Source organism: Manis pentadactyla, chromosome 3 (assembly GCF_030020395.1).
Source record: "Manis pentadactyla isolate mManPen7 chromosome 3, mManPen7.hap1, whole genome shotgun sequence".
NCBI lineage: Eukaryota > Metazoa > Chordata > Mammalia > Pholidota > Manidae > Manis > Manis pentadactyla.
This window is the reverse complement of record NC_080021.1, coordinates 213,778,775-213,806,678: the sequence shown is the minus strand read 5'-3', so window position 1 is coordinate 213,806,678 and position 27,904 is coordinate 213,778,775. Positions and strand designations below refer to the sequence as shown.

The following is a 27,904-nucleotide window of genomic DNA, read 5'->3' as shown; positions in this document are numbered from 1 at the left end:
TCGCGGGGTTCCCAGTGGGGTCCCCAGTGGGGTCCCTTCGCATCTCTGCCGGGCCCCCACGCCCCAAACGACCCCCAGGCCCTCAGCTCCGGGCACAGCCCCGCCACTCTCTCTCCTTGTCGCATAGCCCCAGGCCCCGCCCACCTTCCCCGCCCCTGCTGAGCTCCCGCCTTCACCCCGCGGGCCGGCTCCCTCGAGCGTCGCCCCTTTCTAACGTAGCACCGTCCCTCTGGGGGTCGCCCTTCCCCGTGCCCCGCCCATAGGCACAGCCCCGCCTTTTCTCTCCAAAACCTGGGGTCCCTAGGTGGCCTGGCTCCCTCCCGCGGCCCTCAACTCCGCCCGGACAGAGCCCCGCTGGCGCCTCGGTCCCGGCGGGGTGTGCGCAGGGGTGCAGTGCCCACCCTCCAAGCCAAACAGGCTTTCTACCTGCCTGCGTTAGCTCGCGGACCTCTCCGTCCCTCAAGCGGAGGTACGGCTGTATCTTGGTGGCCGTTTGCGGTGCCTGACGCTGTGGGGCTGAAGGGCTGGAGCTTCGCAGGCCACCCGTCGTGTGTTCGTTTTGATTGGACGTGATGAACACTTTCCAGCTGTAGGACAACCCCAGCCTCCTCACCTCCTTCCCAAGTCAGACGCACCGTCCCAGAGCCCTTGAGCACTGCACTGGCGCTGAGCGCAGCGACCCCTCTGGGTAAAGTTGGAGGTACTGTGCCACCTAAATAGTGAGGAGCTCATGAACAAGGGTCCTCAGCAAGCAAGGCTTGTGAGGTGTGGCCATGCTGGCCTGAAACTGGGGTGGTGGAGCAGAACCTGAGGGAGGTGGCAGCCTGTGCTTGGAGAACTGACCGCTGCAGCTTTGAAAGGCGCTAGCTGGGACGCTGAGGCAGGCAGGGCGGGGGCTCCCGTGGCCAGCTTGGATCATCGTCACTCCCTGGCCCTCAATGCCCCAGTGACTTCCACGTGCCTTCCCAGGAAGGCCTGGGCTCCTTTGCTGCTGCGCATTGCAGCAGAGAAGGCAGTTTGGAGAGGAATGATGGGGAGAGAGAGATGCAGGGGGCTCTCCATTTCTCCTTCAGGCCCCTTGAGGCTCTACCTTGATCTGTCTTTCAAGTTTCCATGAGACAACGCTTTAAGACAGTGCCCTTTTTCCCCTTAAGAAAGCTAGAGAGGGTTTCTGGTTTTCACCCAACATCATGAATTGCCCCAACATATCTTTGCAGATTTGGATCCATTACTCCCCAAACCCTTTCCTTGGTGAGACTGGGTTGGCTGCTTTTCCCAACCTCATCTGCTTCTCCTTTCTCTCTCCCCGCTCCCCCCACCTCCATGTATTCATCGTTCTATGATATCAGTCTCCAAAGGTCCTCTGCCCTCTAAAGTCCCCCAGGACCCCAGCTTCCTCCCGGAAGGCCCACAGCGCGACTCTGTCCCTTCCTGGGGGTACTGCTCCTATATGCCACTTATGTTCTAGTAACCTCTTAGCTTGGCTCTGAGCTCCCTACACCTTACCTTCTTCGTGTTTGTGCCTGGCACAGCAACTGTTTGCTAAGTGAATGCATGTGACTTTAATAAATTGAGCGATATTCATTGGAAAACACATTTAATTTCAAAGTAAACAAAGGTATTTGTACATTAAAGTATTTAATTAGTGAAACAATTAATTATCAGTGTAACAAGCTGAAAAATACAGCAACTTGATACAAGACTGAGGTAACAAAATACTCCACCAAAAGTCTAAAGAATCCCATGGAGGGTTGATGTTCAGTGATTATTGGGGGAGAGACAGTTCACAAGAATTAGAGAAAGTCCTTACACAACTGCATGCAGGAGGTCTGCTAGGAAAAAAGACAGCCCAGGAGAGGGCAACAGATTTAACAAGAAATGAACTAAAATGTAGAAACTCATTTTTAACTTACTTTGAAGAATACGTAAGAAATTGAAAACTACTCTCTATGCAACATTTTGAATGCTAAAGTGAAAAACATGCATTTTGGCACGAAATTTATTAACGATTATACCTTACTAATAAATTAATTACTAGTGTTTCACTGTCAAATGGTCACAGTTGTTCAGAAATGGATGAGAGTAATGGTTATAGAACGGGCAGATGACCCCTCGCGTTGGTGCTGTGAGCAGGATGTACTGCCCGTGGAGGACACACCCTGGTGCAGCCTAGGGCTGCGAGGAGGCCTGTGGTACAAGTTCTCAACACCCAAGAGAATGCAGCTTTTGCTCATGCTGTACTTGCTTGAACATTTTGAAATTAAAACTGAAAAACCTCTGAAGTGAATACTGTGAATATTCTGACCCGGCTCTCTCATTTCCACCTCGGAGTCCTCAGTGTGCCCAACCATGGTTTTGTGCCTGGCTGTGCTACCAGCCAGCCTCTAGAATAACAACTCCATCTAGTCCTCACTGCACCTGAACTTACAGATCCAGAGGCTTTTCAGTCTGTTTGAAGCCTGTCTGAAGGAATCGGCCCAGGGTTTGTACCCAGTGGTAGGAGAGAGGCAGGGTCTTGCCAGAGGAGATGCCAGGGTGAGGATTATTCGTTCACTGAGTGATCAACTCCGTGAGGGCAGGGAGAGGTCTTGTTCTCAGCCATTTACGGTATATCCCACGTAGAGCCCGGCACATCGGAAGCACTCGCTAGAGATGTGAATGTAGCAATGAATGGGTGGATTTACGCAGACAATCTGTTATTTCAAAGGGACTCTTGTAGTTGTTATTTTCTTCTTAAAACGTGAAATCACCCAACATGTCAATATGAGGTGGGGCTGATTAAAGTCATTTATGAAGTCACAAAAAATAAGTTAGATTGTGTGTTTAGCAGTGTTCACCTGGCTATAAGCATCAGTAATATGGGTGCAGACCTCTAGACTCCACACACGGAATGAAAGCACAGCTGGCTTGCACATGGCTTCCCATTTCCATGGACCTTTTTCTACTGGTAGAATGGGGTCCTAGAAGATCATGTCTGGCTTGGGAGGTGGAGGAACGATGATGAAAGAAATACTGGCAATCTTGATAAGAAAAAAAAAAAGCCTTATAAATTCAGTTGGCAAGAGAAAGTGGGTTCTTCCCTAAACAGAATTGTACAAGTATCTTCCTCTGTAGTTTCCACAGCAGGACAGAGTGGTGAGTGGGCTTCCTCAGGTCAGCGAAGGGAGGCCACGCTCTTACTGGGCACACTCACAACAGTACTGCTACTGCTCTCCACCAAATCAACCCTCCGTGAAGTACTTCAGTTGTCAGAGTGCAGCTGGCTTATCTTGAGTTACAAGATATGTTCAACCAGGAAGGAGCAAAAATTACTCCCAGGGAGAGGTGAGGAAGCTGTTTCATTATCATCGTCATGATATCAGCTACTTTCTCCATAGTTCATAGACAGGGTTCCATAGTTCTCACTTTGGGGTGGCATTATCTGTTTGCTTTAAAAACAAAAAAGATAACAGCGTATGCGTGCAAGGCATACCACCGCCCATGGCTTCACAAACATTTATACACTATGAACAGTCAAGGAGCAAAACCCAGAAATGCCTCCGAATCCCCCCGTGCACTTGCTTCCTTTGGGGTTCGTGCCCGGTCCCCTCTGTCCCAGCCTCATGGACCTCCTCGCCTGCAGCCTGAGGGCACACCAACGCTAGGAAACCATCAGCACTGAACTCACACGCGTGGCCCCAAACCCCGCTGGGACAGCCAGTGTCTTCACACCTTGTCTCCTGGACTCCTCAAGGTGCTGACCAGTTCTGCAAGGCCTTTGCTGACAAGGTCTAAGCAGGTTTTTTTTTTAAGAGTCCAAGCTAAGAATGTTTCTAGGAGCAGATGTGGGGGTCAGTCTCCATTAGGGAGAAGACTAAACACTTTGAAAAGATTTGAAACTGTGCTGTTTCAAATTTGGCTCAGAAGAAAGCATTTGTGAAAGATAAGAAAGAGGGCAGAAAATGATCTGATTTAGTGGAGCCTGAAATTCTGAGGTTTCTGGAATGACATCGCTATGCTGTCACATGAGGAAACCCAGGGCAGCTGAAGAGTGGAGAAGCGCATGGCGTGTAAGCATGTTCCGGTCTTGCATTTTCATCCAAACTTCAGACTTTTAAGACACGACCAGGCAGAATCAGATGCCATGGAGGCCAAAGTGTTAACACTGCATGGTTGTGGTGAGAGGTGTTTGTGGAGTGCTTGGTGTGTTCATGCAGCCAGCAGATGCTAACTTGAACAGTCGTTGGTATGAAGTGAGCGCACACATCCAGAGGCGGGCTGCGCGTGGGTGTGCAAGGCACCAATGACCGAGGTTTGATGGCACCCACTTCACCACCCCGGGCTTCTCCTGGCACCAAATGAGTCTAGGCTTTGCTCCAAAGGAGGGGTAATTACTGAGCACAGTAAAGCTCCACCACAAAACCCCGCTGACAATTACTTTCCTCGCCAATTCATTCAAATTTTCAGAAAAGTTATCACTGTTTGACCAAAATACAGTGGTGGGTCCTTTGGTTGTTTTTAAATGGATCAATTATAGATGACTGGTTAAGATGCTGTTTTGAAGCATCTTGCCCAGAAACTCTTAAGGGTGGTTTGAAGTTTGACCAGTGTGAGCTCTGAAACCAGGATAGCAACAAGGACCCCAAAATTTAGTCTCTTTCAGAAAATCATTTTAGGGTTTCCTTCTCAGAATTTGGACATCCAGATTAGGGCAAGAGAGAAAGACAGAAAGAGGAGCTATGGTGATAAAGCTACTGTAAATAAAGCTGATTTTTATTCATTATTTTGAATAAAAATGTATTTGTGCAAAATAAAAGTCACTTAAAAATATGACAAAGAATGACAGGTAGAGGATGTTGTTCATATGAAGAGCTCTTAACTGAGTGCAGAGCTTGGACTGTTCACACCCCAGGGCTTTGCTCTCTTGTCACCGTCATTAACAATTGTGTCCTCGGACTTGGATGATGGAGAACTTGCTGGTGACTGCGTTTGGGGGCAAGATTAGGGAGCATAAGGCCTCAGTGTCACTCAGCTCCCAGTGTAACCTGGAATCCCAGTGGGCCCCGCCCTGGCAGTGGAGGCAAAGGGGGGAGATGGAGGGAGCAAAGCCTTGCTCTGCAGGGAGGGGTTGGTGTAAAGTAGCTTCGTTGCAGCCGGTCACCGTGAGCATGGCAGCCTCCGAGCTGCTTCTGAGGAAGCTGGGAGAAAGGGTCACAACTTCCCATCCTGGCACGGTGCGTGGGGTGAGAAGAGATGGGCCTTCAGACCCGCAGGAGAGGGGGTGGGGGAAGCAAGCAGGCCAGCGGCCCAGTCCACAGTCCTGAAGCCGAGTCCCGTCTCAGAAGAGCTGACAGCCACAAGGCCTGGAAGGGACCCAGGGGCCCGGGGAACAGGCCTTCCAGAAGAATAGCACCCATAGGAACAGAAAACAAGACACAATTTAAGGCATTGCTTGTTTACAGTAAAGAATGCAAGGGACCCTTAATACAGAAGGAATCTGGGCTCCGCCTCTGACCTTCCTCGGTGGACAGGGCTATATCACTTGAGGTTAAAGCAGGGCTTCAAAGCGAATGAAGTGGGTGATGTCACAAGTCTTGTGCCAAAATGCATGTTTCTTGAAGAGTTCACACTCGCTCGCACACAGACGTACATGGCACCCACACGCAGAGGACGCTTCGAGGGTTGTACAAAATCTGAGGCAGCCCTGTGGATGAGCAACCCCATGCACTTGGGGTGTAAAAAGCCAGTTCCACAGCCTGCTCCTTCTCTCTGGCCCCTCATGCCAGTTAACACTGTCCACTCCTCTGTGCAGAAAGCATGGGGGACCCAACGTGGGCCCGTTGCTCTCTAGCCGAAGCAACAGCTGGTGGATGGTCGGGGGCCCAAGAGGCAGGGCAGGATGTTCAGTTTGGGGTCCAATCCCAGCTCCTCAAGGTGGCGCTGCAGAATGAGTGTCATGAGAGATGCTGGGGACTGGCAGGTGGATCCTGCGCTGGTGGAGCCCTCTGGACTGTGAGGCCGCAGGCCGCGCCCTCTTGAGTCCAGCTGTGGGTCTCCCAGCACCCTGGCCAACCGCCTGTGCCAGGACGTGCGCTTTACCACCAGTTCCAGGCTAGGCTCCCAGAAGCCTTTGAAGTCACGCCAAGTCCTGAAGAGACTTATTCAAATGACATAAGGTTTGCAGGTACCTGGAAGAGAAAGCTCAGCCTCTTGTCAAAGTTCCCAGCTTTAGGAAGGGACAAAGGGTAGTCCCTAAGGAAAGGGACCAGGCCTTTCCCAGTTAGTCTGTAAATGAGCAGGTCAGGTGGAGAGAGGGCCTGGAAATAGTGACAGCCAGCAATTGTTAAGTGACACGGGCTGCTCTGAACACTTCACGTGCATTGTGTCCTCAAGTCGTCACAATAACTCATGAGGCAGGTACTGGTGGTATCTCCATTATAAAGAGAGGAAACTAAGGCTTAGACAGGGGAAGTACACAGGGAGTGGCAGCCCTGAGACATGAGAGTGTATGCTCTCTATCCTTGCACCGAAATCACACTGCACTTGGAATGGAGAGGAGATAAATCCTGCAGAATGGGCATATGCCTCAGGCAGGGAAACCAGCCAGGGAGGGTGGGTGGTCAGGGACGGCAGGAACTGGCAAAGAGAAGGGCTAAGTTTGGGGATATCAGCAACCCCAAGACCTTCCCACAGCTGTGTGCCCAGGACAAGATCCCAGCTCCCTTTCCTGGGGGGACCGCCAGCCCAAAGTCAGGGTGTCCTCTTCCCCTCCCCTCAAAGCTGCTAACACTCCCCTAGCCCCAGGCCTCCACCCCCAGCACTGCCACGGGGTTCTAGGAGATTAGATGAGAAGCAGTTTCATCAAAAACAAATCCATCTTGGTGTCAATTTGGTCATAGCAATGAATTGGAAAAAATGCATCTCTTTGTACCAGGAGACAGTTATAAGAATGGTCACAGCAGCACTGTTCAAAAGAGCAAAAAGCAGAACCTCAATTCTCAGGGTCAATAAAAAAAAAAAAACAGTATGAATAAATGAATGACAGTCACACACACTGACACCGATGAAACTTAGGAACACACTGTTGGAGAGCAAGTCGTGGATGAAACTATAGTTAGGGTTCTGTTTATAAAAAATGATTTTTAAAAAATGTACCCAAGACAATACCTTAAGGAATCAAATACATGTGCAAATATTTTTAGATACTGTTTAAAGGAACAGTAAACAAACAAATCAGGAGAGTGTTAGGGGTGAAGGTGGGAGGCAGACAGAATCCGGAAGAGGCCCCTGGGGGAGGGAGGCGTCCTAAGCAGGGAGGCCCTGCCTGCCTTCAGGCTGGGTGCTGGGTGCACTGCTGTTTGCCTTACTGCTGGGATTTACAGCTTACACATATGGTATCAATATGGTTTACGCGTACTCAGGGTTAGTACAATTTTAAGAAAGGCAGTTCCACAAAAAGTGAACCAATCTCAGTCACTGAGACTTTCTGTGGGGGCAGCAGCCACTGTGGCCTGCTGGGCCACCCCATGGAGGCACTGTGGTTCATCTAAATCACCCTCTGCTCTGGGATATTTAAGTGTCAGCTTTTTATTATTTCATATAGCACAGAGTGGGAATATTTGAGAGTAAATTAGAAATAAAAGGGGGAAAAAGAAGAAAAAATAGCAGATCCCCCTCCCTTAAGTCTAAAAATCAGACAGAAATTCTTAGAAACGGCAGAACCTTGTCAGGGCACACCATGTTTGCCATACCTGAGATTCGGGCCATTTGTCCTTCTGACCAAACGCCTGCTCTGCCAAATGGGTTTGGCCCAGTTCCTCGCTACCTGCCATAGAGCTGCTGCCACCGGTGGGCTGCCCGCCCCACCCCCCAGAGAGGGGCAGTGGGCCTTGCCCAGGGCAGCGCCTCATCACGGCTCCTGGCTGCGCCACCCCCAGGCCACCACCAAGGCCCGGGTCTCTCCCCTCCCCACCACGCTGGCGGCCTACCTCAGGCTGTCCGTCCCAGTCCAACCTGGGGCCACTCCCACCTGCTGGCCACCTGTGTGTGGCAGGTGAGCCCCAGTGCTCTGTGCTCTCAGAGCGGCACTCAGAGCTGATGAGGGACCCCAGGCACACACGGCGTGACTAGTGGGGAGGCCAGGACACTCTGGCTCTTGCTGCCACCCGAGGCAGCGCCAGCCGCGTTCACTTCGCATCACCTTAGCTGACTGCCTACCGAAACCCCTGGTCTTCCCATCGTGGAGGCGGGCAAGTACATTTGCTTAATGTGAAAAGGATTTCTATAGAATTATGGTTTCTTGTATATTATTGTAGAGATTTTTTATGTACAGACATATAACAAATATGCATATGTTTTAATACAAATGAGATGGTGCTCAATTTGCTTCTTCACTTCTGTGTAGGGGCCGCCTTCAGGTGACCATGCACCGATCGGCCTCTGTCTTTTTTGCTACCAGGTGTTGCCCGATAGGAAATTACGGAGGGTCACGGGGCTTTCCAGGGACTTTTGTCCTTTGTTTCCTCTCACAGGCAGTGCTGCAGTGAGCATTCTTAGCGGCACACCTCTGTGCGTGCTTGTGTGAGCGTACTCCAGGGGGCTAGGTGAGCCGGGGCGCTCAAATGCAGTTTATTTGGAGCTTCCCTGTGGTACCCCCAGTCTTCCCTGTATCAGTCTTGTCCTACTGTTTTCGTTTGTCAAGGACTTTCTGCTAGTTCTGCTTTCTAGCTGCTCGTCATCTATAATTTGATCAGCTTGTCATATATCCTCATCTACATAACAGGTAAAAATCTTGAGCAGGACCAAACTGAGCACAGAATCACGGGACAGGCCACCGGCGACCTCCGTCCAGTTCATGAGAGCAGCTCTGAGGGCCAAGATGCCTGCGACTGTGCTGTGACGGCGCCCCGGAAGCCTAATGCCTGGTGTGAACCCGCCTTTGCTGAGCTCCTCTCAGACCTCAGAACCGCTGGTCCCAGGCGCGATCCCCCCATCCTCCTCGGGCTGCCACCATCTATTTCAAGCCCTGGTGCTGCCACCTGCCCCCACCTGGTGCTGAGGCCTGAGACGGCCATTCCTCTCACAAGCCTGCACAGCCAGGAGCTCAGGGCCGGCAAGTACAGACTGGTGGTAGATCTCACTAACTATGGGGCCTTAAACAAGCGTCTGCCACTGTCTGAGCCTCAGTGTCCTCAGCGTAAGGTGGAGACCGTATGAGAGCCTGCCTCGCAGGGATGTTGGGAAGACCCAGACAACTCCTGCATATAAAGCATTTTGCATAATACCTGGTCCTGGGTGAGGTGCATGTGGTGATGGTGGGGAGCCGAGGCACCAGCTGGGCCCAGAGACCAGAGGTCCCACTGGCTCAGACACACCAAGGAGCCAGAGAGCCCCATTCATCAGCTGCCATGGTTGGCTTTCAATAGATTAGCTATTGAAAGTGGCGTGGAGGCAGGGAGGCCCTTTAGTTAGTTTGGGGGGATGATCAATTTAACTATTGAGGGGGTGATCCAAATAGATGCTGTAGCCTGATTCTTGGGGGAATGTCACACCTGCCACCTAACTGTCCCCGAGGGATATTTCTGTGGTGTTTCCCTTATGGGAAAAGACACAGGGACCAGATTGCAAGTTCTGGTCTGAAGCCAAGCTTAGTTCTAAGCTGAGCAGGGAGTACTTGTCACCTGGGAAAAGGCTGATCAAAAGAGGCTGCCTGGGAGCATAGCAGAGAGGCTCTGAGGGAAAGAGGGAGCCCTGTTTTCTATGGACCTTTAGTCCCAAGGGTGGGAGAGGCTATTTCAGGTGACAAGCAGGATTTGGGTGACTTTACCTGAGGCCTGTTGCTTTTACACGCATCATCCAAATGCTTGTGCCACAGTATTGCATGAAACCGGGAGCCAGTCTGGAACTTGTAAACATTGCCTGATGGGTAGAGAAACCATTGGTTAAGAAGACGTCCATGTGGGAGGGCCTGCCTGTGGCTGTGGCATGAAGGTGAACATGTACCTGGGTGACTGAACCAAGGAAGGTCAGGAGCAGCCCGAGGCAGGCTTGGGGCTCCCAGAGAAGGAGTCTCTGGTGCTCCTGGGCTGTGCCCTTGGACTAGGGCTCTTGACCATTTGGGGAGCCATAATACATTTGACTCTGGGGAAGCCTGTGGGCCCTTCTCAGAATTACATTTTCAAATGCATAAAATAGAACACAAAGGAAATCGGTGATACTGGAACACAGTTATCCAACTTCCAGGAAACAAGTGAGTGACACAGGCCCCTAAGTGCTTCTTTATTAATGCACAGTAAGATTTGGGGCCAGTCTGGTACTGTACTGTAATTTCAAAGAGATGACATGCATGCTCTTTGTTGACATATCAACCATGATATTCTGAGAAAACTGCAACAGTATGTGACACGGAAGTATCTGTGGTTTCTCTTAGAGATAATCACAGGTATTTTGAATGTTCTAGTAGTTTAAAGAGTTAGAGGTCATGGAAAACAAAGATGTAGTCTTTTCCTCACCCAAGTTCACAGACCCCTTGAATTCTATCCACAGACCCTGGCCTCCCCGTGTGTCACATGTCCCTCTGCTTGGGGACAGTGCTGTCCTCTGGCGTAAGGTCCAAGACCGGCCCCGTGGCTGTAAGGCCTTTAAATCAAGCTCATGTGGGCACAGCCTTTACTTCCTAAAGAAACCACCACTAACCCAGGCCCAGAGCTTCGAGGAAGAAACTCGGTGACCAGACTGCGGACACGCTGTAACGCGTGTGCAGTGATAGGTGGGCCGGTCACTCCGATGCAGGCAGAGCCCGTGGCCCCTCCCATCTTGGTTCCCTGGGTTTCTTGGAGCTCCTGTTCCTTCGCTTCGTGGCTAACAGCATTGGAACACCGACACCCAGGGTGTGGCCTCTGCACAGCAGCCTCATCTGTATTGCCTGGGAACTTGTTAGAAAAGCAGAACCTTGATCTCCACCCCAGATCCACTGAGACCAAATCTGAATTTTGACAAGATCCCCAGGTGATTTGTAGGTACATGATCCCCCCATTAGAACATTCCTGTGAAGGTGGGAAGGTGCTTGGGGATAGACAGTCCCAGCGAGTCTGCCTGGCTAGAGCCCATGACTCTACAATTCGGGGTTTTGTCAGGTGGCACGCATGGCCGAGGAAACTGGTGTGGCCTGTTCTGAATGTCAGTGCAGACAGGGCTCCCGGACAAGACGGCCCCCAAAACCTCTCCTTCCTGACACGGTCACGGGGCAAGGATGGAACAGGAGGAACCAGGAGATGACGGGGTAAAGTTGGAGTTTTCCTAAAAGGGCTCTCTGGTTTGGCCTTGGACCAGGATACTGCCAGAGTCACACGGCACAGGTAATGTCAGGGGCGTCCCCGACATCTCCCAAGACCCAAGGCCCTCCCAGCCCCACGGCCACTGCCTCATCCAGGACTCTCATTTATTCCAAGGCCCTGAGGCTTCAGCTCTGGGAGTGCTGGGCCCCAGCAGCCGTAAGTGAGGCCACAGAAAGGATACATGCACACCGCCCTGTGGACACACCAACCACCGTCTAAGCAGCTTTCATGGACTACTGGGAGGACCCTGCGAGCATCAGACCCTAAAGCAAAGGGAAAGCAGCAGCCTCGGAAGCTCCTGCCATCTCAGGAAGCACATCGGCAGAAGAGGACGCAGGGCGCAGAGAAGCTACGGGCGCCAGCTCAGGCCTGCTGCCCACCTTTTTCAGGATTATTCAGCTGGAAGATATCCGGGTGCTCTGGGTCGTCCGGCAGCCGCACCATCCAGCCCACGATGGAGACCTTCTTGCCAGGTGTGGATTTGTACTGCAGGGGAGCAGCAGCATAGCTGGGGGGCCCCACTGCCCAAGGCAGGCCGACAGGCCAGGCCAGCTTTTTCCCACCCGCGCCCTCCCCTCCTCCCCCCGCCCCCCTCCAGTTCACGCAGACCCCCAAGGAGAGTCCTTTCTGGGACTTACGTGTTTCCTGTCTGTGCCCCGCAAGGACTTGGCTCCGTAGTACAGGAGGGTAGATCCCGAGAGGACGACCCAGTACCTGGTCCATGAGGACAGCTACAGGGGCGGGGCAGGCAGAGTGACCACACTGTGGGTGGGCCCCGCCTGCCGCATCGCAGGCCCGGCCACGCAGGTGGGAGGGTGTCCCCTCCGCCCGCTCAGGGCTGGCACAGGCCTCCTCTCTGCCCCGGCCCCCAGCCCCCCGATGCCACATCCACTCAGGACCCCATGGAGGGAGGCTCCTCGCCAGGGCCTCTGCGCTCATCGGCCCCGTGCCCTGCCTCCCCTCCCTGCTCCTCTGCTCAAGGACCCTTTCCTCTCTCCTCCTGAAGGCAGGGCCCAGGCGTGATTCTGTGCTCAGGTGACCTGGGCCCAAGAATGCCCCGGGGGAGGAACGTTGTAAGAACTCGGCCACGCTACACCGTGGTGCAGCAGAACCATAGTGTCCGCAGTGGGCTGCTCCGCCCGAGACCCAATGGCCCTGCTTTGGAAGCCTTTATGGTCAGAAGTGGGAAAACCCAGCGGGGCCCCGCTGCAGGCCTGGCCTATGTCCCTAGGAGAGAAGGCTGGGGTTCCCCTGCAGGGGGCTCTGCTCCCCGGTGTGGGGAAAACCACCTTCCGGTTCCGCGAAGGTGAGGCAACCGTCCCACCTTGCGAGGAGGAGGGCTGAGCGTACAGAGGGCTGCAAACCGCTCCGCGGCAGCGCCTACGAGGCTCCCTCCTCTGGCTGGCAGGAGCCGTGCCGCTGCGAATGGTGGAAACCGCGGCTTTCAGACCTTTTCACATATGCTGAACTGAAAGAAGCTTCATGAAACAATATTTCCCTTTGCCACGCGTAAGGGATTCTGGCATTTTCTATTCTATTCTACTCACCAATATGACCCACTGAATTGATTTCCTCACTCACTATTGGACCAACCAGCACTGGGGGAAACACTGCTTTTAGGATACTGTCTTGCTCTGGCCTCAGAATGACTAGGGCCTGGATTCTGGGTACCGGAGAGAGGCAGGCGGGATGCTTCGCGACGCTCTGGGCCTGAGGGGCAAGGTGTGGCCCAGAGCTGGAGTGAAGACTCCCTCCTCACCCAGGAACACGGCAGTTGAGTATCTGGAGGTGTCATTGGCAAGGGCCCGAGCATCTCCACGGGTAGTGGGAAGGGCCGAGCAGGGGCCAGAGCAGACACACGAGCTGCTGCCGGGAGAGGCGGCTCGCCTGGGTGCTCCATGGTAACGACGGCCGGTGTGGAGGGCTGAGGCCCTGCCCTGGGTGGGGGCCAGTGACGTTTGGGTCCAGCTCGGGGGACCCAGGGACTACTGGAGGAGCCTGAAAGGCCTCTTGACTCCTTGTGCCTGCCCTCTCCTCCCCTCGCTGACACCGCTGCCTCTGGGGCTGGGGGAGAGGCAGTCCGCCTCTAGGAATCCCACACTGGCTGTGCTGAGCCCCTTCGGGGCAGAACCCGCCCGGACTCCCAGGGGTCTGCAGGCCCCCACGAGCCCGCAAGCTCGTCTCAACTCTGGTTCACTGTACGCTGTGCGCACTGCTGTGTACGCCACACTCTGGATGAGACCTGTAGGCACGCTTCACAGACGTGGAAACAGAGGCCCTTGCCCACTCTGTGACCCAGCTGGGGCGGGTGCCCTGCTCGGCAGCTCCCTGGGCCCAGGCCGGCTCTGACGTGGTGCTGTCTGGGGACGACGTGCATCTCACTTACCGCGGGCTTCCGCCCCTCTTTGAGCAGCGTTTTCCTTCTCAGAGGCCCCTCCATGGTGGGCACCGCTGCTGGGCTCCCCAGCGTACAGATGCATGGGCCGGTGGGGCTGAGGGGAGACCTCCAGTCAGACATCGCCCTGCATGAGCTGGGGTCAGGCACCCTCTCACCGCAGCCCATGGTTCCCACGGCCAAGACCACAAGCTGGGGCCAGAGGACCCACATGCTGGGAGGGGATTGGGGGGCTGCCCAGGCTACAGAGAACATGAGGGAAGGAGGCCCTGAGCTCACCCACAGCTGAGAACTTCCACTTCCTCCTCCTCCGTCTTGCTGAGCACAGCAGAGCTCAGGCTGGGTGACCAGGCCTCTGTGAGCCTGGCCCCTAGCAGCACCCCCACCTACCCCGTCCTCTGCGGGGGGCTTCCTCTCCGCCTGGGAGCTTGAGGCTGTGCAGCCCCTCCTTGTGTTGGCAGGAGGCTTGGAAGAGCAGGACGGGAGAGGTGGGGTGGGGAGCGGGACGGCCCGCATACCATGGGTCCTGCACCTTCCCCTCAGGGCCCCCTCACCCTGGCCATGGGGGTTCAGGGCCACCTGCAAGTGAAGACGCCCCGTGCAGCCCCAGCCCGTGCTCAGCGGACAGGCGCGTCTGCGGGTACCTGCAATCCGGGGCCCTTCCCCACGCTGCTCTTCCGCCATGTCCCACCCACTTGGCTGCTTGAGCCAGCACCTGCGGTTCTCTTCTTCCCCTCCACCTACACAACATGATCTACCCCAGGACGCATTGACCCCACATCCTGAATCTGACTGACTGTCCATCCCGGCCATCCTGCCATCCCCACCTTGGGCAGAACTCGAGCTTCCTTTGACCAAGCTGCCTTTTAAGGCTCTCCTGCAACCTCTCCACGGCCTTTGAGCCCACGGTCCTCACCCGGGGGATGGGGCTCCATCCCGCTGCCCCGGCCTCCTCTCTGCCCTCTCCTTCTCATTTCTTACCTCGACACTAACTCTCCTTCACGCAGCAAAACCCGGGCTCTTCCTGCCACAGTGCAAGGTCCCACGGGCTGTCCCTTTGCCTGGGGGCAGTCTTATTGTCCTTCCCGCCTCCTGCTCTGTACGGTTAATTCCTATGTCTCTTCCAGTGTTTTCCCAGGGAGGCCTTCCCTGGTGGCCCCCCCCAAGGCACCCCCACCTTCTCTCTGGGACCCCTGGGATTCCCTCTCTGCCTGTCTGTCCCGGAGCAGCAGCCTCTAGCACAGTGCGTGCCATCCGATAAGCCCCTAACAGCTATTTGTCAAATGAAAGAACACATAAATCAACGCATACCTGTAAACGCAGCTCTGGGTTCTGGGAGAATTCCGAACTGGAACCCGCCAGTTGGGCCCCAGTGTGGCATAAAGACGTCCCCTGCTTCAGAGGAAAAGGTTGAGTTTTAGCAACAGCCTGGAGAGACCAGATACTCTGATGGAGGCCATGCCATGCCAGACCATGTGGTCATTAGCTCAGGAGGCCCCGAACCAACTCTCCCCCCACCTCCCGGTCACACTGCAGGCACCTCGGGGGCACGTTTGGAGCTGCCAAGTCAGTGTCACAGCACCCTCGGAGCCTCCAACTGAGCAAGTCCCCAAGTTCCCGAGTAATTACTTCCTTAACGTTTTAATGAAATGTTCACCCTTCTTCCAGTGTCAAAGGGATGACCAAAATCCAGGCACACCCACTTACCCCAATGTGAGGTTGAGATGTTTAACAGAAAATGCTGTTTGGCCCAAATATTCCACGATAAACACAATTAAATGCACACCCACAGTAACAGAGTTGTGGGCAGTGTTGCATGTCAGGCCTAGGCTGGGGATTCACGAGGGCTCAACTGATTTCCTCAGCCGGCTACATCCTCTCTACCGACAGACCCTTTTGCCAGCCCTGGCCATGACCTGCAGACCCCAGGACCTTCCGGGGAGCTGCTTGGGGCTCCCTTCCCACCTGTACTTCCCCAGAAGGGGGCCTTTCACAGGCAGGCGCAGCCTCCATAAGCCGGAAGCCTAGCTTGTCTGGAGGAGGCTCCCGGCGTTCTTTCTCCTTCCCTCTCTCAGCAGAATGACTGCCGTGTCCCCTGGGCCCTCAGCCTTCTCCCGCCCCGCAGCAGGTCTATCCCCGGACTGTAGCTTTCCCTGCCCACTGGCCACACAATGATGGGAAGTCAGACGAGGCCCATGCTGCCTTTTCAAATGGTTCTCCTCCGCCAGAGAACAGTGGCTGCATGTCGCCCTTTGGCTCTGGTCACGTGGCGGCGGTGTGGGGACGTCCTCATCCGTGGCAGTGGACACGCACACCGCAGCTGGAGCTCAGGTTCCTGTGAGAGGCGCCGTGCTGCTCCCTGTCCGTCCATCCCCTACTCAGGCAGCTGTTCATGATGAGCACCTCGGGTCCGTCGTCCAGGGGCCCAAGGTCAGGGCTGGTGGCCGTGAGATGGTCATCTAGGTTGACTGCTCTGGGACCCCACCCCTTCCACCCATCAGCTACTCCCTGTTTAGGGGATACAGAGCCGCAGCATATGCTTGGCCCCCAAATCCTTGAATGTAACAGGTCCCTTTCCCCACCACATCCCTGTGACAGATCACGGTTGCAAGCTGACCCCACCACACTCCACGAGCTGTGGCCACCATGAGCCCTGGCGTGCTTGGCTCCCAGCCCACAGGCTGCATTGCTGCCCCTCTTTCATCCAGCAAGAGGCTTTCAAAGCAGTGAACAAATGTGATGCTCTTCAGATGAAGAGGACTCCGCTCTAGTTTATGAAAAGCTTCAGCACTTCACTGTTACGGGCAACACTGGTCAAACACCTCACACCTGGGTGTGCCACCGACACCACAAGCCCCGTCCTCCAGCAGGCTGCCAGGGGGCTCGCTAACGGCCCGCCTCCACAGGTGCTTCCCGCCCAGCCACCACCAGGGGACTCTTGGAGTCCAGGTGGGGCCGGCAGTGAACTTCTCTGCGGTGACAGCGCTCGCGCCTGGAGGACGTCACTGGAGCTGGATTCCCGCTCGGAGTTACTGCCTGCGTGGAGCTGGCAACGAGCCTCCTTTCCCAGAGGGGGTCCTCTGCACAACTCCCACCCCCACTCCCACTCCATCTCTTCTCAGGAGTCTTTTGTGCCTGCCACCCAGGAAAACGGGTGATGACAGCGGACAGCCTGTCGCCAGTCGTTCCAGAGGCAGGGCTGGGGCAGTGCTGCCACCTTCCCCGTCATTCTCTCCCTTCCTTTGGACAGTCTGCATACTTAACTGACGTTTTCAGGACTGACGTTTGTTGGCAGAGGGCTTTCCGACCAGGCTAGCCCCGTAAGCAGTCCTTCCTGAGGCTCTTCCTGAACAAGTGAGGTGCCCCCAAGTGCACCAGCTTGGTGTGGGGGTGCAGAGGCGCCAGAGGCCAGTGTGGCAGGCCACTGCACTGATTGTCTCACTGGACCTTTAGGCACCATTATCCTCTCCAGAATGGGGAAACTGAGGCTCAGTGACGTGTAGACACTCGACCAAGGCATGAGCCTAGGAAGCCAGGATTTGCACTGAGGCCTGTCTGATTCTGCCCAAGCTCCCTCCATGCCTTGCGGAGCCAGCACCGTGTGGGCGGCTTCCTGGCATCGTACTCTGAGCCCCCACTGGATAGGCCTTGACAGGGTCTGTGAGACTGGATGGCCACGAAATTCTCAGGCCCTGGATCTCCTGGGGTGGGGCCACTTCCCAGGTCCCTGGTCAGTTGGCTTCCCCAGCGGAGTATTATCCTGGGAGTTTTGGCTGCTTGGCACTAAGGAGCAGCTGCCATTTATCAAGGGCTTAGTATGAGAAAACTAAGTGCTTTCACACACCATTCCCCCCAACTCTGTGAGGGGTGCTGTTCTCACGCTGGCGGAGACAAGGAGACCGAGGGTCAAGGAGGTGAGGCCACTCACCCCACCCCACTGGCCTGGCATGAGGGATGGAGCACAAGCGCTCACAAAGGGAGGTTGGCTTTTGCGTGTGAGCAGAGGACCATGTCAGCTAAGCTGCTCCAGGAGTTGGGGTGTCAGAGCCTGCTCCCCCTGGAGCCTGGGGGAGGCACCTGACCTTGAAGGGCAGTGCGGTGGTGTGGCTTCTGCCCGAGGCCACCTTTTAGGAGAATAAGGTCAGGGTTGTGGAGGCCAGCCTTTCCTCCCAAGGGAGCCCTGCAGGGCTGAGGGGGGTTGCGAGGGGCGGCATCTCCGGCTGGGCCCCAGCAGGCTGGCATCAGCACAAGGAGGTAGGGTCTTCAGCCACTGGAATCAGACAGCTTGATCACTTCTCTGCTTTGAGAAAGTTATTTGAATGTTCAGGGCCAGGAAATGCAAAATGAGCAGGCAGGGTATCTGGTGAACTCCAGAAATCATGGGATTTCTCCAACTGACATGGGGGTTCCCACTCCAGAACCACAGAAACCTTTCCCAGCATGATGCTGGGAACATGTGACTGAACAGAAGGTACCGCAGGAAGGCCATTTCCCTGGTCCCTCTCAGGGACGCATCTTGTAGGGGGAGGAGGGCTGCAGTGGGCAACCCTCCTCATGGGGTGTCTGGTCTGGGGAAGATGTAGGCTGCCAACCAAGCTGGGCATTTCAATCCCAAAGGGTGCACAAGATGATGATGGTGGTGGTGGTGGTTGGGACGGTGGGGATGGTGATGGAGATGGTGGGGATGGTGATGGGGATGGTGGGTGCCAGGCAATGTACTAAGCAGTCTTTGTTCATTATCTTGTTTAGCTACACAACACTCAGAAGCAGGATATTCTCATCCTCAACTCTAGATAAGGAATCTGAGGCTTGTTAACATGGAGTAACTTGCCCAAGGTCACAACACTAGGAAGAGGAAGAGTGGGTGGTGCTGCTGAGATGGAAAAAGCCAGGGTCCTGCGTGGGCCAAGAGCAGCATGAGAATTCAGACTAGCCAAGGCAGATCTGAAAGGCACTGTCCCCTTTCTAGGCACACATTAGGTGAGTCCCTGGCCTAGGAGGGTAGGAAGCAGGGAGAAGTCCTGGATAGTAATTACATCGAGGCCTCAATAATCTTGTCTCAGCAGAAACAGTCCCCCCGATTCTTCTATTTCAAGTGCACAGAGCCTCACTCAGGTAGGATGTATCTGTGGAAGGGTCCAGGCGAGGCGGCTCATCAACAGTGTCCACCTGCATCAGCAGACCCTTGAGGGAAAGCCATCCCGTTAAGCCAGGTCGTGGTCCTGGCCACCTTCTGATGATTCACCGTCGTCTGCAGGCAGGAAGCTGACACCCCTAGATCTGCTGGGCCCCGGGACCTCCCTTCCAGCAGTACTTGTTAAAGGACTTGTATACCTGTGACTCACTCACTCTTCTCTGGGCAAGTAAGAGTCCTCAGGAGCCTGATCGGGTCCTCAGGAGCCCTATTTGTGTTGTATGTTTATCTGATTGGACAGACCACCTGATCCAAGCTAGGTCAAGAGAATTTCTCTCCTGGCAATTAGGAGCCAGATTTGAGACTAAAGGCCAGGCTCTGTGGCGGGGTACAGCTGTAACATGTGAACTAGGGAACGTGGAGGTGTCCATCTTTCCCTCTGTGAGCTGAGAAGTCCAGCAACCTGGCCGACAGAGAGAGGGGAGAACAGCGGATATACACAGAGAAGGATCAACATGAGATGGAAGGGCCCGGCCCCTTTGGAGGACCTGACTCTGAGGGGCTGTAGGTATTGAGCCAAGGTATTGTGGGCAGAGATTTCTCAGCTGCCCAAGAAGTCGCAGCAGCTAGTGGGCAGTGCCCAGCCCTTGTCTGCCAGGGGCCAAGGACAGGTCAAGTAAACAGCCCAGGGACGCTTGCTCTGTTCTCTTGCAGAGAGGCCTGGGCTCCTGGGTGGAGCCTCACTTGCCAGACATAAGCGTCTGTTGCTGAGAGCAAGGCAAGGGGGCATCTTCGGGAGATCCCAGGTCAGGAGCTTGGCTCCGCACCCAGCCGGACTGCCAGCCGCGGCGGAGCTGCAGAGGGGTGGCGGACAAGCCCTGAGGGATCCTGGGGTGATGGCCACAGGGGCGGGGAAGTGGGCAGAGAGGCCTCTGTGAGTCACACCCCTCACCTCCAGGATGGCCTCCAGGGCTTGGCCTCCCTCTCCTGAAATGCTGCAGAGTTTGGGGCTCAAGAGGCACCCTTGTACCCTGGAAACCGGATGCCTGCCAGAGTCCTCTGCTCTTCTGAAGGAAGGAGAGAGATGTCTGTAAAAACTCTGACTTGCGGGTAGTGGGCTTGGGGCTCTGCCGCCGTGAATCCTCTTTCTTGGGGTCCCCCTAAGGATGGCGGGAGATTCCTCTGGTGAAAAGAATGCAAAAACCTCACACAGGGCAGAAACTTAGGTCACCCCACCTGCTGGACACCCAAGTACCCTTGCGGGCCAACCGCCAGCAGTGGCCTCTTAGGGGCCCTCCCACTGCTCGGCGTCACCTACGGAGTCAAGCTCGAAAATCCCAGAGTAGGTTCACCAAACGCTACCTCTTAGCAGCAACTCCACGTCTGTGCTAAGTACTTTCTGGGAGCATCATCACTGCAGAGCTGGGAAGCCTGACGCTTGGGGAGGCTGGGGGACCTGGCTGTGGTCCGTGAAGAGCAGGCGGTCCTCCCCTCAGGCCCCTCCCAGTGCGGCTGGCTGTGCCCAGAAGCCAGACCATGACCTTCCACTGCAGAAGCCCAGCAGAGCTTCAGACATCAGGACAGGTTCTGGAGCCCCCTGTCCTGCGGTGACTCTGACAGACACCATGCTTTCCCAGACACCTGTCCCTCCTTGGTGCATGCATGACTCGGGCCTCACAGCCTCCTTAGGCCCAGGAACCCCTCGGGGACCACGGGGACTGTCCTTGGGCTTCTGCTTGACTGTTGTCTCTACGAGAAGCCCCCCTGAGCCTGCGGTCTGACTCGGCTGGCCCTGGTGGACCCTCCGCTGAATGTATGGCCTCTTCCAGATCCCCAGGCCCTGGGATCAGGGATTCAGTCTCCCGACAGCCACTGTGAGCTGTGCTGAGTTCCCTGGGGAGGAGGGAGCAGCAGCTCCCTTCAGAAAGAGATGTCACGCTTCCCTCTCCCTCCCCTTCCCCCTCCCACCAAAGGGGCTTCGGTGGAGGCCCCCCTCTCTGCCTCCTCATCTTTCAGGTCAGAGGGCCTTGCCACACAGATGGGCCACGCTGGGCTAGAGAAGGTGGGAGGCCAAGAGCTTTGTAATGAACTTTGTGACATGTTTCAAATGACACCTCTTAAAACTGATCAGTTAACATTTCTGATCATATTTTCTTCTATGAAGTTAAGTGTTAATTTTTTTGTTGGGGGGGGAGTGAAAGAAACATTTATCCATTATGGAAAATCTGGAGAATAAAGGAAAAAATATCTCACTCATTAACCCTACAACTCAGAGATAACCAAGATGAATGACATTATGTATTTTCATATGTACAGGTATGTTCACCTCTATTATCCATTTTGTTCCTTTTTTAAAAAAACCTTCATTTAAAATACTCAATTCTTAGGCTAACATTCTTATTCTCACTTTAGTGCCAAATTGGGCATAAAGAAGCACCTATTACCTTTTACTGATGGGCCTAAAATACTCCGTTCTGCCCTTGATTTTTGAGGACCCTGAGGTCTGCTCCAGGTCAGCCTGGGCCATGTCCATAGTCCCCACTTCCCAGTTAACTAAGCACATGTTAAAAATGCCTTTTCCGGGCCACCTCTCTGCCCTCTTGGGAAAGCCAGGTGTGATGCTGTGTCCCCACCCCCAGGACACTGAGGCCAGGAACTGCAGGTGGGGACATGAGGAAGAGTCTCAGGAGAGGGGCCCACCCTCTCCTCCCCAGCGACCCCCTGGCCCCTGCTTGCGAGGCTCTGACTTACGACCACCACCCTGCCCTCATTCTGGTCCTGACGAGGCGGAGGGTCTTCAGGGCAGCCTGGGGATGGGAAATGACCAACATCTGTCCGGGTCTGGCAGCCTCATGACTCCGGTCTGTTCCCGCCCCTCCCACCAGCAGGCCCTGTGAGCTTGCCGAGGCTGAGATGGACTCTGTGGGCTCCACCGTGGGTGCTCTTTAAGGCTGTTTCAGGGAACCACTGGGGACAGCCTGAGCTCTGGGGCCATCCAAGGACTGCCTTGGGATCGCTGGGCTGAACTGTCCATCTGTGTAAGTTCAGGGAAGGCAAATTTGCAGGACAAAACCATGTGATGCCACCCTTAGCCCACCAACGGGCCCTCCTGCTGCCCATTCACAGTGGCATCAAGGGTGATTATGTGCTCTTAACCTAACACACAGCTGCGTTCTAGGGGTGGGGCCACTGGCCTGGGGCTTCCCTGCTCTTCATGGAGGGATCTGGCTTTATTCTCTTCCTGGCCTGGGCCAAGCTTGTCACCAGGGCGCAGGGGCTGATGGGCAAGTCAGTTGAAGGTCGTGGCCTCTAAGCTTCCGGTCTGTGGGGCAAGGTGCTGCGCCCCAACTCTGCCTGGTCTCTAGGGACTAGAGAAGCCAGGATTTCTTCCTCTCTTACGCCTCGTTCTGCTGGTGGGGCCTAGCCCACCCAGCCCTCTCCCGCACCCGGCTCTGGTTCCGAGGGCACTGCCCGGCCATGCAGGTGCGGGATGCAGACAGAGCTGCGATATTACAGAGTCTGCCGGGAGCAGCTGGCAGGGGCTCCACGAGGGGAAGCTTTGCTTTGCTGAAAAGTGCTCTGGGGGCTCTTTCAGGGCAGATACTGGCTTCTGGGCCCAGGCAGGAAGTGGGCATCTGCTCCCCTTCATACAGCAGGAGCAATGTGGCCTGAGGGAGGACCCAGCGGCGCTGAGCCTGGGCAGGTGAAGGTTATACACAAGGGGGGCCCAGGTGACACTGGGCTCCCTGAGCTGTGAGAAAACAGAGTGACATTTAACAAAGGTTTTTGAAGTGTGTAAGACAAATCCTTCCCTCCAATTCTGCAATGGGGTCCCAAGGAAGCCTAGAATGCTCACAGGCTTTTGAGGGAGTGGGTTCTTTTTGGAAGACAAGAAAAGAGGCCAGTTCAGGATGGAAATGGAGACCCGAGGCCAAGGCACAGGAGCTAGAGGCCGGATCACCAGGACTGCCTTGGGTCTCAGAAGGGACTGGAGGGGACATCCTAGCTGCACTGGCTTCTTCCGAAGCAGGAACCTCAGCAAGAAGGGGCTGACCCAGGAGCCAAGTCCCAAGGGAAAGATCTGAGGCCTGCTAGAGGCACGGTGGGGTGTCTGCACAGGTAAGCCAGTAAGACCGGCGCTGGCAGGAATCCCACCCTAAAGCACCTACTATACACATTCAGATGGACCTAATGTGAAACTCTCAGTGAAAGAGAGAAGAGAACGGTTGTACCTTAGTGTTCACTGCTGAACTGAGCACAGCACCCTGCCCCTGGGGTGGGAACTCTCTCGCCATCTGCCTTCCTGGTAGCTCCAGCCTTGGTCATGGGTGCTTAGCAGGAGCCATATCTACTACCCTCAGCGACTGGCGTGGTGTCTGGCAGGGAACAGTTGCTTAATAAGTGGTGAATGAATGAATGAGTGGATGAAGGAATGAATGAGTCCAGGTCTGGGTGGTACTCAGGATCTCGGCACCATGCCTGCGTTCCCACCCCTGTGGCCGGGGCTGACACGGGCTGGCCTGCACGACTCTTCCTCAGGGGCTCCCCAGGAGTGCCCCGGTGGTGCTGACAGAAGTCCACCTCTGGCTCCTCACATCTGGGGTCCGCCCCTCCAGTCTGTCTGGTTCTCATCCCCAAGTGAGAACAGAGCAACCGTGTCTCTAGGAGCCCAGCTGCGGGGCCGGAGGGAAGAGCCCCCGGGGGCCTGTGGCGCTGTTCCTGCCCTCCCAGCCCTCCGCAGAGGGTTTCGCAAGGACAGACTGCCTGCAGCTGGCGTAGGGGCCCTCCGGCCGAGGCCTGGAGCCCCGTGGGGCAGAGGTAGGCTTGGGCTCAGGGGGATGCGTGTTTGCGTCGGCTCTGCCCTGGAGAGGGGAGTGAAGCGGGACAGGCCACTCCACCTCCCGGAGCTTTCTGTTCACATGTGAACGTGGGGACACTACGAAATAGCCTCCGTGTAAGGGTGCTTGAGGACGCAGGGAGACTAAGATAGTGCCTGGCACACAGGAAATGCTCAACAAGGTCACTTGTCATTATCTCCCTCTGCTCCATGGGGACCTGTAGGGAGAGATTTACCTCCTCTCTGGCCATTTAACAATTATGGGACCGAGGAGACAAGAAGCTTCAGCACCAGAGGAGTGGGTGAGGTGTGTATATGTGTGAAAGGCGTATGTATATGCATGCATGCGTGTGAATGTACATGTGTGAGCACATGTGTCCATGTATGAGAGGGTACATGAGTGCATGTGTGTATAAATATGTCGACACACACGAAAGTGTATGTGTGCATATGTGTGAGACTGGAGTATGTGTGTGTGTGGGTGCCTGCCCGTGTGCTCAGGCCCCTGCATGCTAGCGGAGGGGGCCACTCTGAATCAGGGCAGAGCCAACCTGCTCTCCGTGACACTCCATGTCAACAGACTTCCCCTGCCTCCTCCAGACCGTGAGTCGCCAAGATGCCCTTCACCTTTGGCGGTGCCACCGCTGTGGGAACGCCCCATTCAGACTCCCTGTCTTTCCAGAGCCTACCAGGCACCTGACCAGGTGAGAGAGCATCAGCTCGTGGAGCAGGCACAGCATGAGAATTTCTGTGCAGAAGCCAAGCACTGGGCCATGGATCTACTGCTCTCACCAGCGCACAGCAGGGCAGGGGTCCACCCAAGGCCTGAGGCCATGTGCATGCAACATTCTTAGCTCCCACCAGGCGGAGCCACATGCCCGTCTCCAGAGGAGGTCCCTGCTCAGGCTTCTGGTTTCAAGAGCCCCCATTTCAGGCCAAATCTGCTCCCAGGTCTCCTGGGCAGCTCAGCCTAAGGAGGAGGTGCTGGCCTCAGGCGCCTGGGCCAGATGATGTGTGAGGCTGCTCAGAGGGCGGCTGGGACCCCTCTGCCCCAGGCCCAGCCTGCTCTTCCACGCCTCTCTCCTAGCTGGCCCTGCCCCTGGGCCAAGCTGACCCGAGGAGAGGAGCCGTGGAGCTGCCTCACCAGGCTGGGCGTGGGCTGAGGCGGAGTGGGGCTGGTCCTTGCCTGGGGCTGTCTCCAGCTCCCTTGGGCCCTGAGCGCCCCCTGGGAGGGAGGCAGAGCAAGGCCACACTCACCTTTCCAGCCCTGAAGACATCTCTTCACTAAACTCTGAGCTCTCACTACTGCCTGGAAAAGGAACACAGATGAATGAGTGTGGCGGCCTTGCAGAAGAGCGGCCAACCCCAGAGGGGCCTGTTCTTTTGGGGCACTGGGCCCAGGCCCCTGAGCTCCACAGAGGTGCTGGAGAGACTGCTTCCTGCCCTGTGGGCATCACTGTGGCTTGGGTTTTTGCTGCTGCTATTTCCAACTCTTCCCTGAGAGGGTCAAAAGAGCCATCCTGTCCCACGTCCTTAGGTGGGTCCTCTGCTACCTTCACACTGTCCCCGACCCAAGGCTGCAGCTGCCTGCCCATTGGCCCATGGGGCTCTGGGTCCTTAGGTGTCTGTCTGGGTCTGGCCTGCTCCACCACTGCCTCCCTTCTGGCCCTAGTGGAACCAGTGCCAGAACAAGATTCAGCCAGGGTAGGCAAGAGGCCAGACCAGCACTTCTCCCCGAGGGTCAAGGCAGCCAGACGCAGGTCACAGAGCAGCTGTCCAGCATGATACAGAAGCCTGGAGGAGGGCCCCTCAGGCCCTGGCTAGGGTGCACACAGACCCTCCGGGGCCCCCTGCTCCTCAGGGGCTCTCCAAGGCCTGGCGCTGGCCACAAGGACAGCAGAGAGATTTCCTCCTGTCACTTCACACTGCCAGTGCCTCTGGGCTCTCCCTTGGGCCTCAGAGGGTCCTCGCTCAGTGCCTTCACCTGGGCTGCTTGCCGGCACCAAGGCTGGGCGGTGGGAAAGGGGGAAAGGGGCTCCGGTCCCTTGGAATTACAGGAAGGACAGGACCAGCTCAGTTCCAGGTGGGACAGACGCACACATGGCAACGTGCTCCCAGGCTTCCAGCTCAAACAGAAAACCCTGGGAGTTTCCGAGTGCCGAGAACAAACTGCTGCATCTCCCACCTGGATACCCGGCAGTGTTGTGTCGGACTCAGTTTTCTGTCTCAGGAATAGCAAGGCCTGGGCTCAGGCACAGCTCAGAAAGTTTCCTGGATGTAAAACATCTGTTCTGCTGCCCAGCTGAATGCTCTCGGGCCAGTATTTCCCAGATTGCTCCTCAGAACCCCATCCCAAGGACATCCCAAGGACAAGGGTTCCATGACCAGATCATGTGAGAACCTGCAGAATCTACCGCCTCTTGGAGATCCAAAAATCCATGAGCATATTAGGGTCTCCAAGAAGAGACTGGGTTTAACCCAGCCTTTCCCCAACACAGGGACCCCAGAGCTCTCCCAAGGCACACCTGTGGGCCACGGGCTGCACGGTCCTCAGCTGTTGTGCACCCCTGGCTGGGCCAGACAGGATGCCCACCTCCCAGGGCAGAAGACAGACAAGGATCTTGCTTGCCACAGACTTTCTGGGGCTGGGGGACAGCTGCCCCTGGAGTGATACTGTCTCACAGGCTGGGGACATGGGATATGAGATTCCCGCCTGTTTTTCCCCTCCCACCACCCTGTGCTCATGGGCCTCCCACCCTGCGGGCCTCACCAGATCAAACCCCCAGCCTGGCAGCTGTCTAACCTGCCACCCGGAGGGCTCCCTGTGAAGGGAGGCTGACAGACACACAGACACAGGGACACAGACTACAGAAGCACAGGCACGCTGGACGTGCCTGGCCAGTGGGGAGTGCACTTGTCTGACTGTAGCAGTGACAGGTGGCCTGGCACTGCAGGGGGCCAGACCTGTGGTCAGAGCTCACCGCCATCCCAGCCTCAGCAGGCCAGGTTCTGTCCCTTCCAGTGACACAGCACCATTTCTGGCTGAAGCTTGGACACGCAATTTCATCCCTGCAGACCAATTTCTCATCTTTCCTAACTCTGGCTTCTTAGCGTGAAGACAGGTACACAGGTGAGAACCCGGTGGCCTGTGCGACTGCTGGCTCAGGCAGCCTCCCCTGCCTTGCCCCGCACTCTGGCCCCACTGGGCAGCAGCCAGGCTGCGGCAGTTGCCATCTGGGGACAGCGGGCTGCAGGTATGTGTGCCGGACTGCCCCTTCCACCTGCCTGCCATGCTCAGGGTTCCCGGCAGGAGGAGGGCAGACTCAGGGCCATTTGTGAAGCCCAGAGGCCAGGAAGCAAAGGCCCCCCCGGCGCTGTGACCTGCAGGGAGCCCTTTCTCAAGGGTGAGAGGCCACCGGGTGCCGCACAGTGACAGAGACAGACACGGAGCACACGCCAGGCCGTGGCCCACCTGCTGTCGTGTGCAGGCCGGGGACGCTTACCTAGGGAGAGTCCATTGGTGGCGGCAGAGGAGGAGGTGAGGGCGAGGCCCCTGCGGGGGCTGCGGGACTCTAGGACACTGTCATCCAGCAGGTGCCTCGCTTTCTCCGACGGGAATGTTGCACTTTTACTCTCAACTACACTCAACTGACACATCATACTGGAAAATGGAAAGGAAAGAGAAGGCAGAGCCCCTTATCTATTGAGCGACAGCAGTCACACCTGCCCAGGGGTCCTGAGCAGATGGTGTAGCTGCAGGGAGAAGATCTCCACCCAGAGCCACAGTCCAAGCCCAGGCTCTGCCCTACTCACAGCGTGACCTTGGGCAAGTCACAGCCTTTCTCTGAGCCTCAGTTTCTCCATCTGTCAAATGGGGATTAATGGCATTTGCTCTGCCTGTGTCCAAGATGACTATGAGGCTCAAGCGAGCGGATGGCACCTGTGAGTGATGGGGCACAGGCATGACGGGGCAGCATGACCCTGGGGTGGTCAGCACGTCTGGCTCTGGAGTCACACACATCTGGCCCAAATCCTTGCTCCAGCCTTACTCACCACTGCAGGGCACTTCACACATTCACCCTCACTGGACTCATTCTTAGAATGGACGTGCCAGAGCACCTACCTTGGGCCTGAAGGAGTTCAGTGAGAGAACGATTTACAGGCACGCGGCTGAGTACACAGCACAGTAAGCCCCGAACACTCAGAGTACAGGCGTTTCTCCT

The 27,904-nt window shown here is 55.8% G+C and overlaps 1 protein-coding gene across 15 annotated transcripts in view; it reads right to left on the bottom strand.

Annotated features, from left to right (window-relative positions):
* Positions 1 to 1,580: 1,580 nt before the first annotated feature.
* RALGPS1 (Ral GEF with PH domain and SH3 binding motif 1) overlaps positions 1,581 to 27,904 on the bottom strand; it is a 286,396-nt gene continuing 260,072 nt past the window's right edge. For 11 of the 15 annotated variants that reach the window (XM_057499045.1, XM_057499043.1, XM_036913897.2 and 8 more), the window contains 8 exons: positions 27,185 to 27,342; positions 24,939 to 24,990; positions 15,022 to 15,105; positions 13,702 to 13,807; positions 11,954 to 12,046; positions 11,696 to 11,801; positions 9,806 to 9,897; positions 1,581 to 6,167 (listed from right to left, as the gene is read on the bottom strand). In XM_057499045.1, the coding sequence (XP_057355028.1) occupies positions 6,138 to 6,167; positions 9,806 to 9,897; positions 11,696 to 11,801; positions 11,954 to 12,046; positions 13,702 to 13,807; positions 15,022 to 15,105; positions 24,939 to 24,990; positions 27,185 to 27,342 (721 nt within the window). In that variant the 3' untranslated portion in view covers positions 1,581 to 6,137. Of the gene's footprint in view, positions 6,168 to 9,805; positions 9,898 to 11,695; positions 11,802 to 11,953; positions 12,047 to 13,701; positions 13,808 to 15,021; positions 15,106 to 24,938; positions 24,991 to 27,184; positions 27,343 to 27,904 lie in introns of those variants that run through there. The other 4 variants (XM_057499046.1, XM_057499048.1, XM_057499047.1 and 1 more) reach the window with 4 other exon arrangements.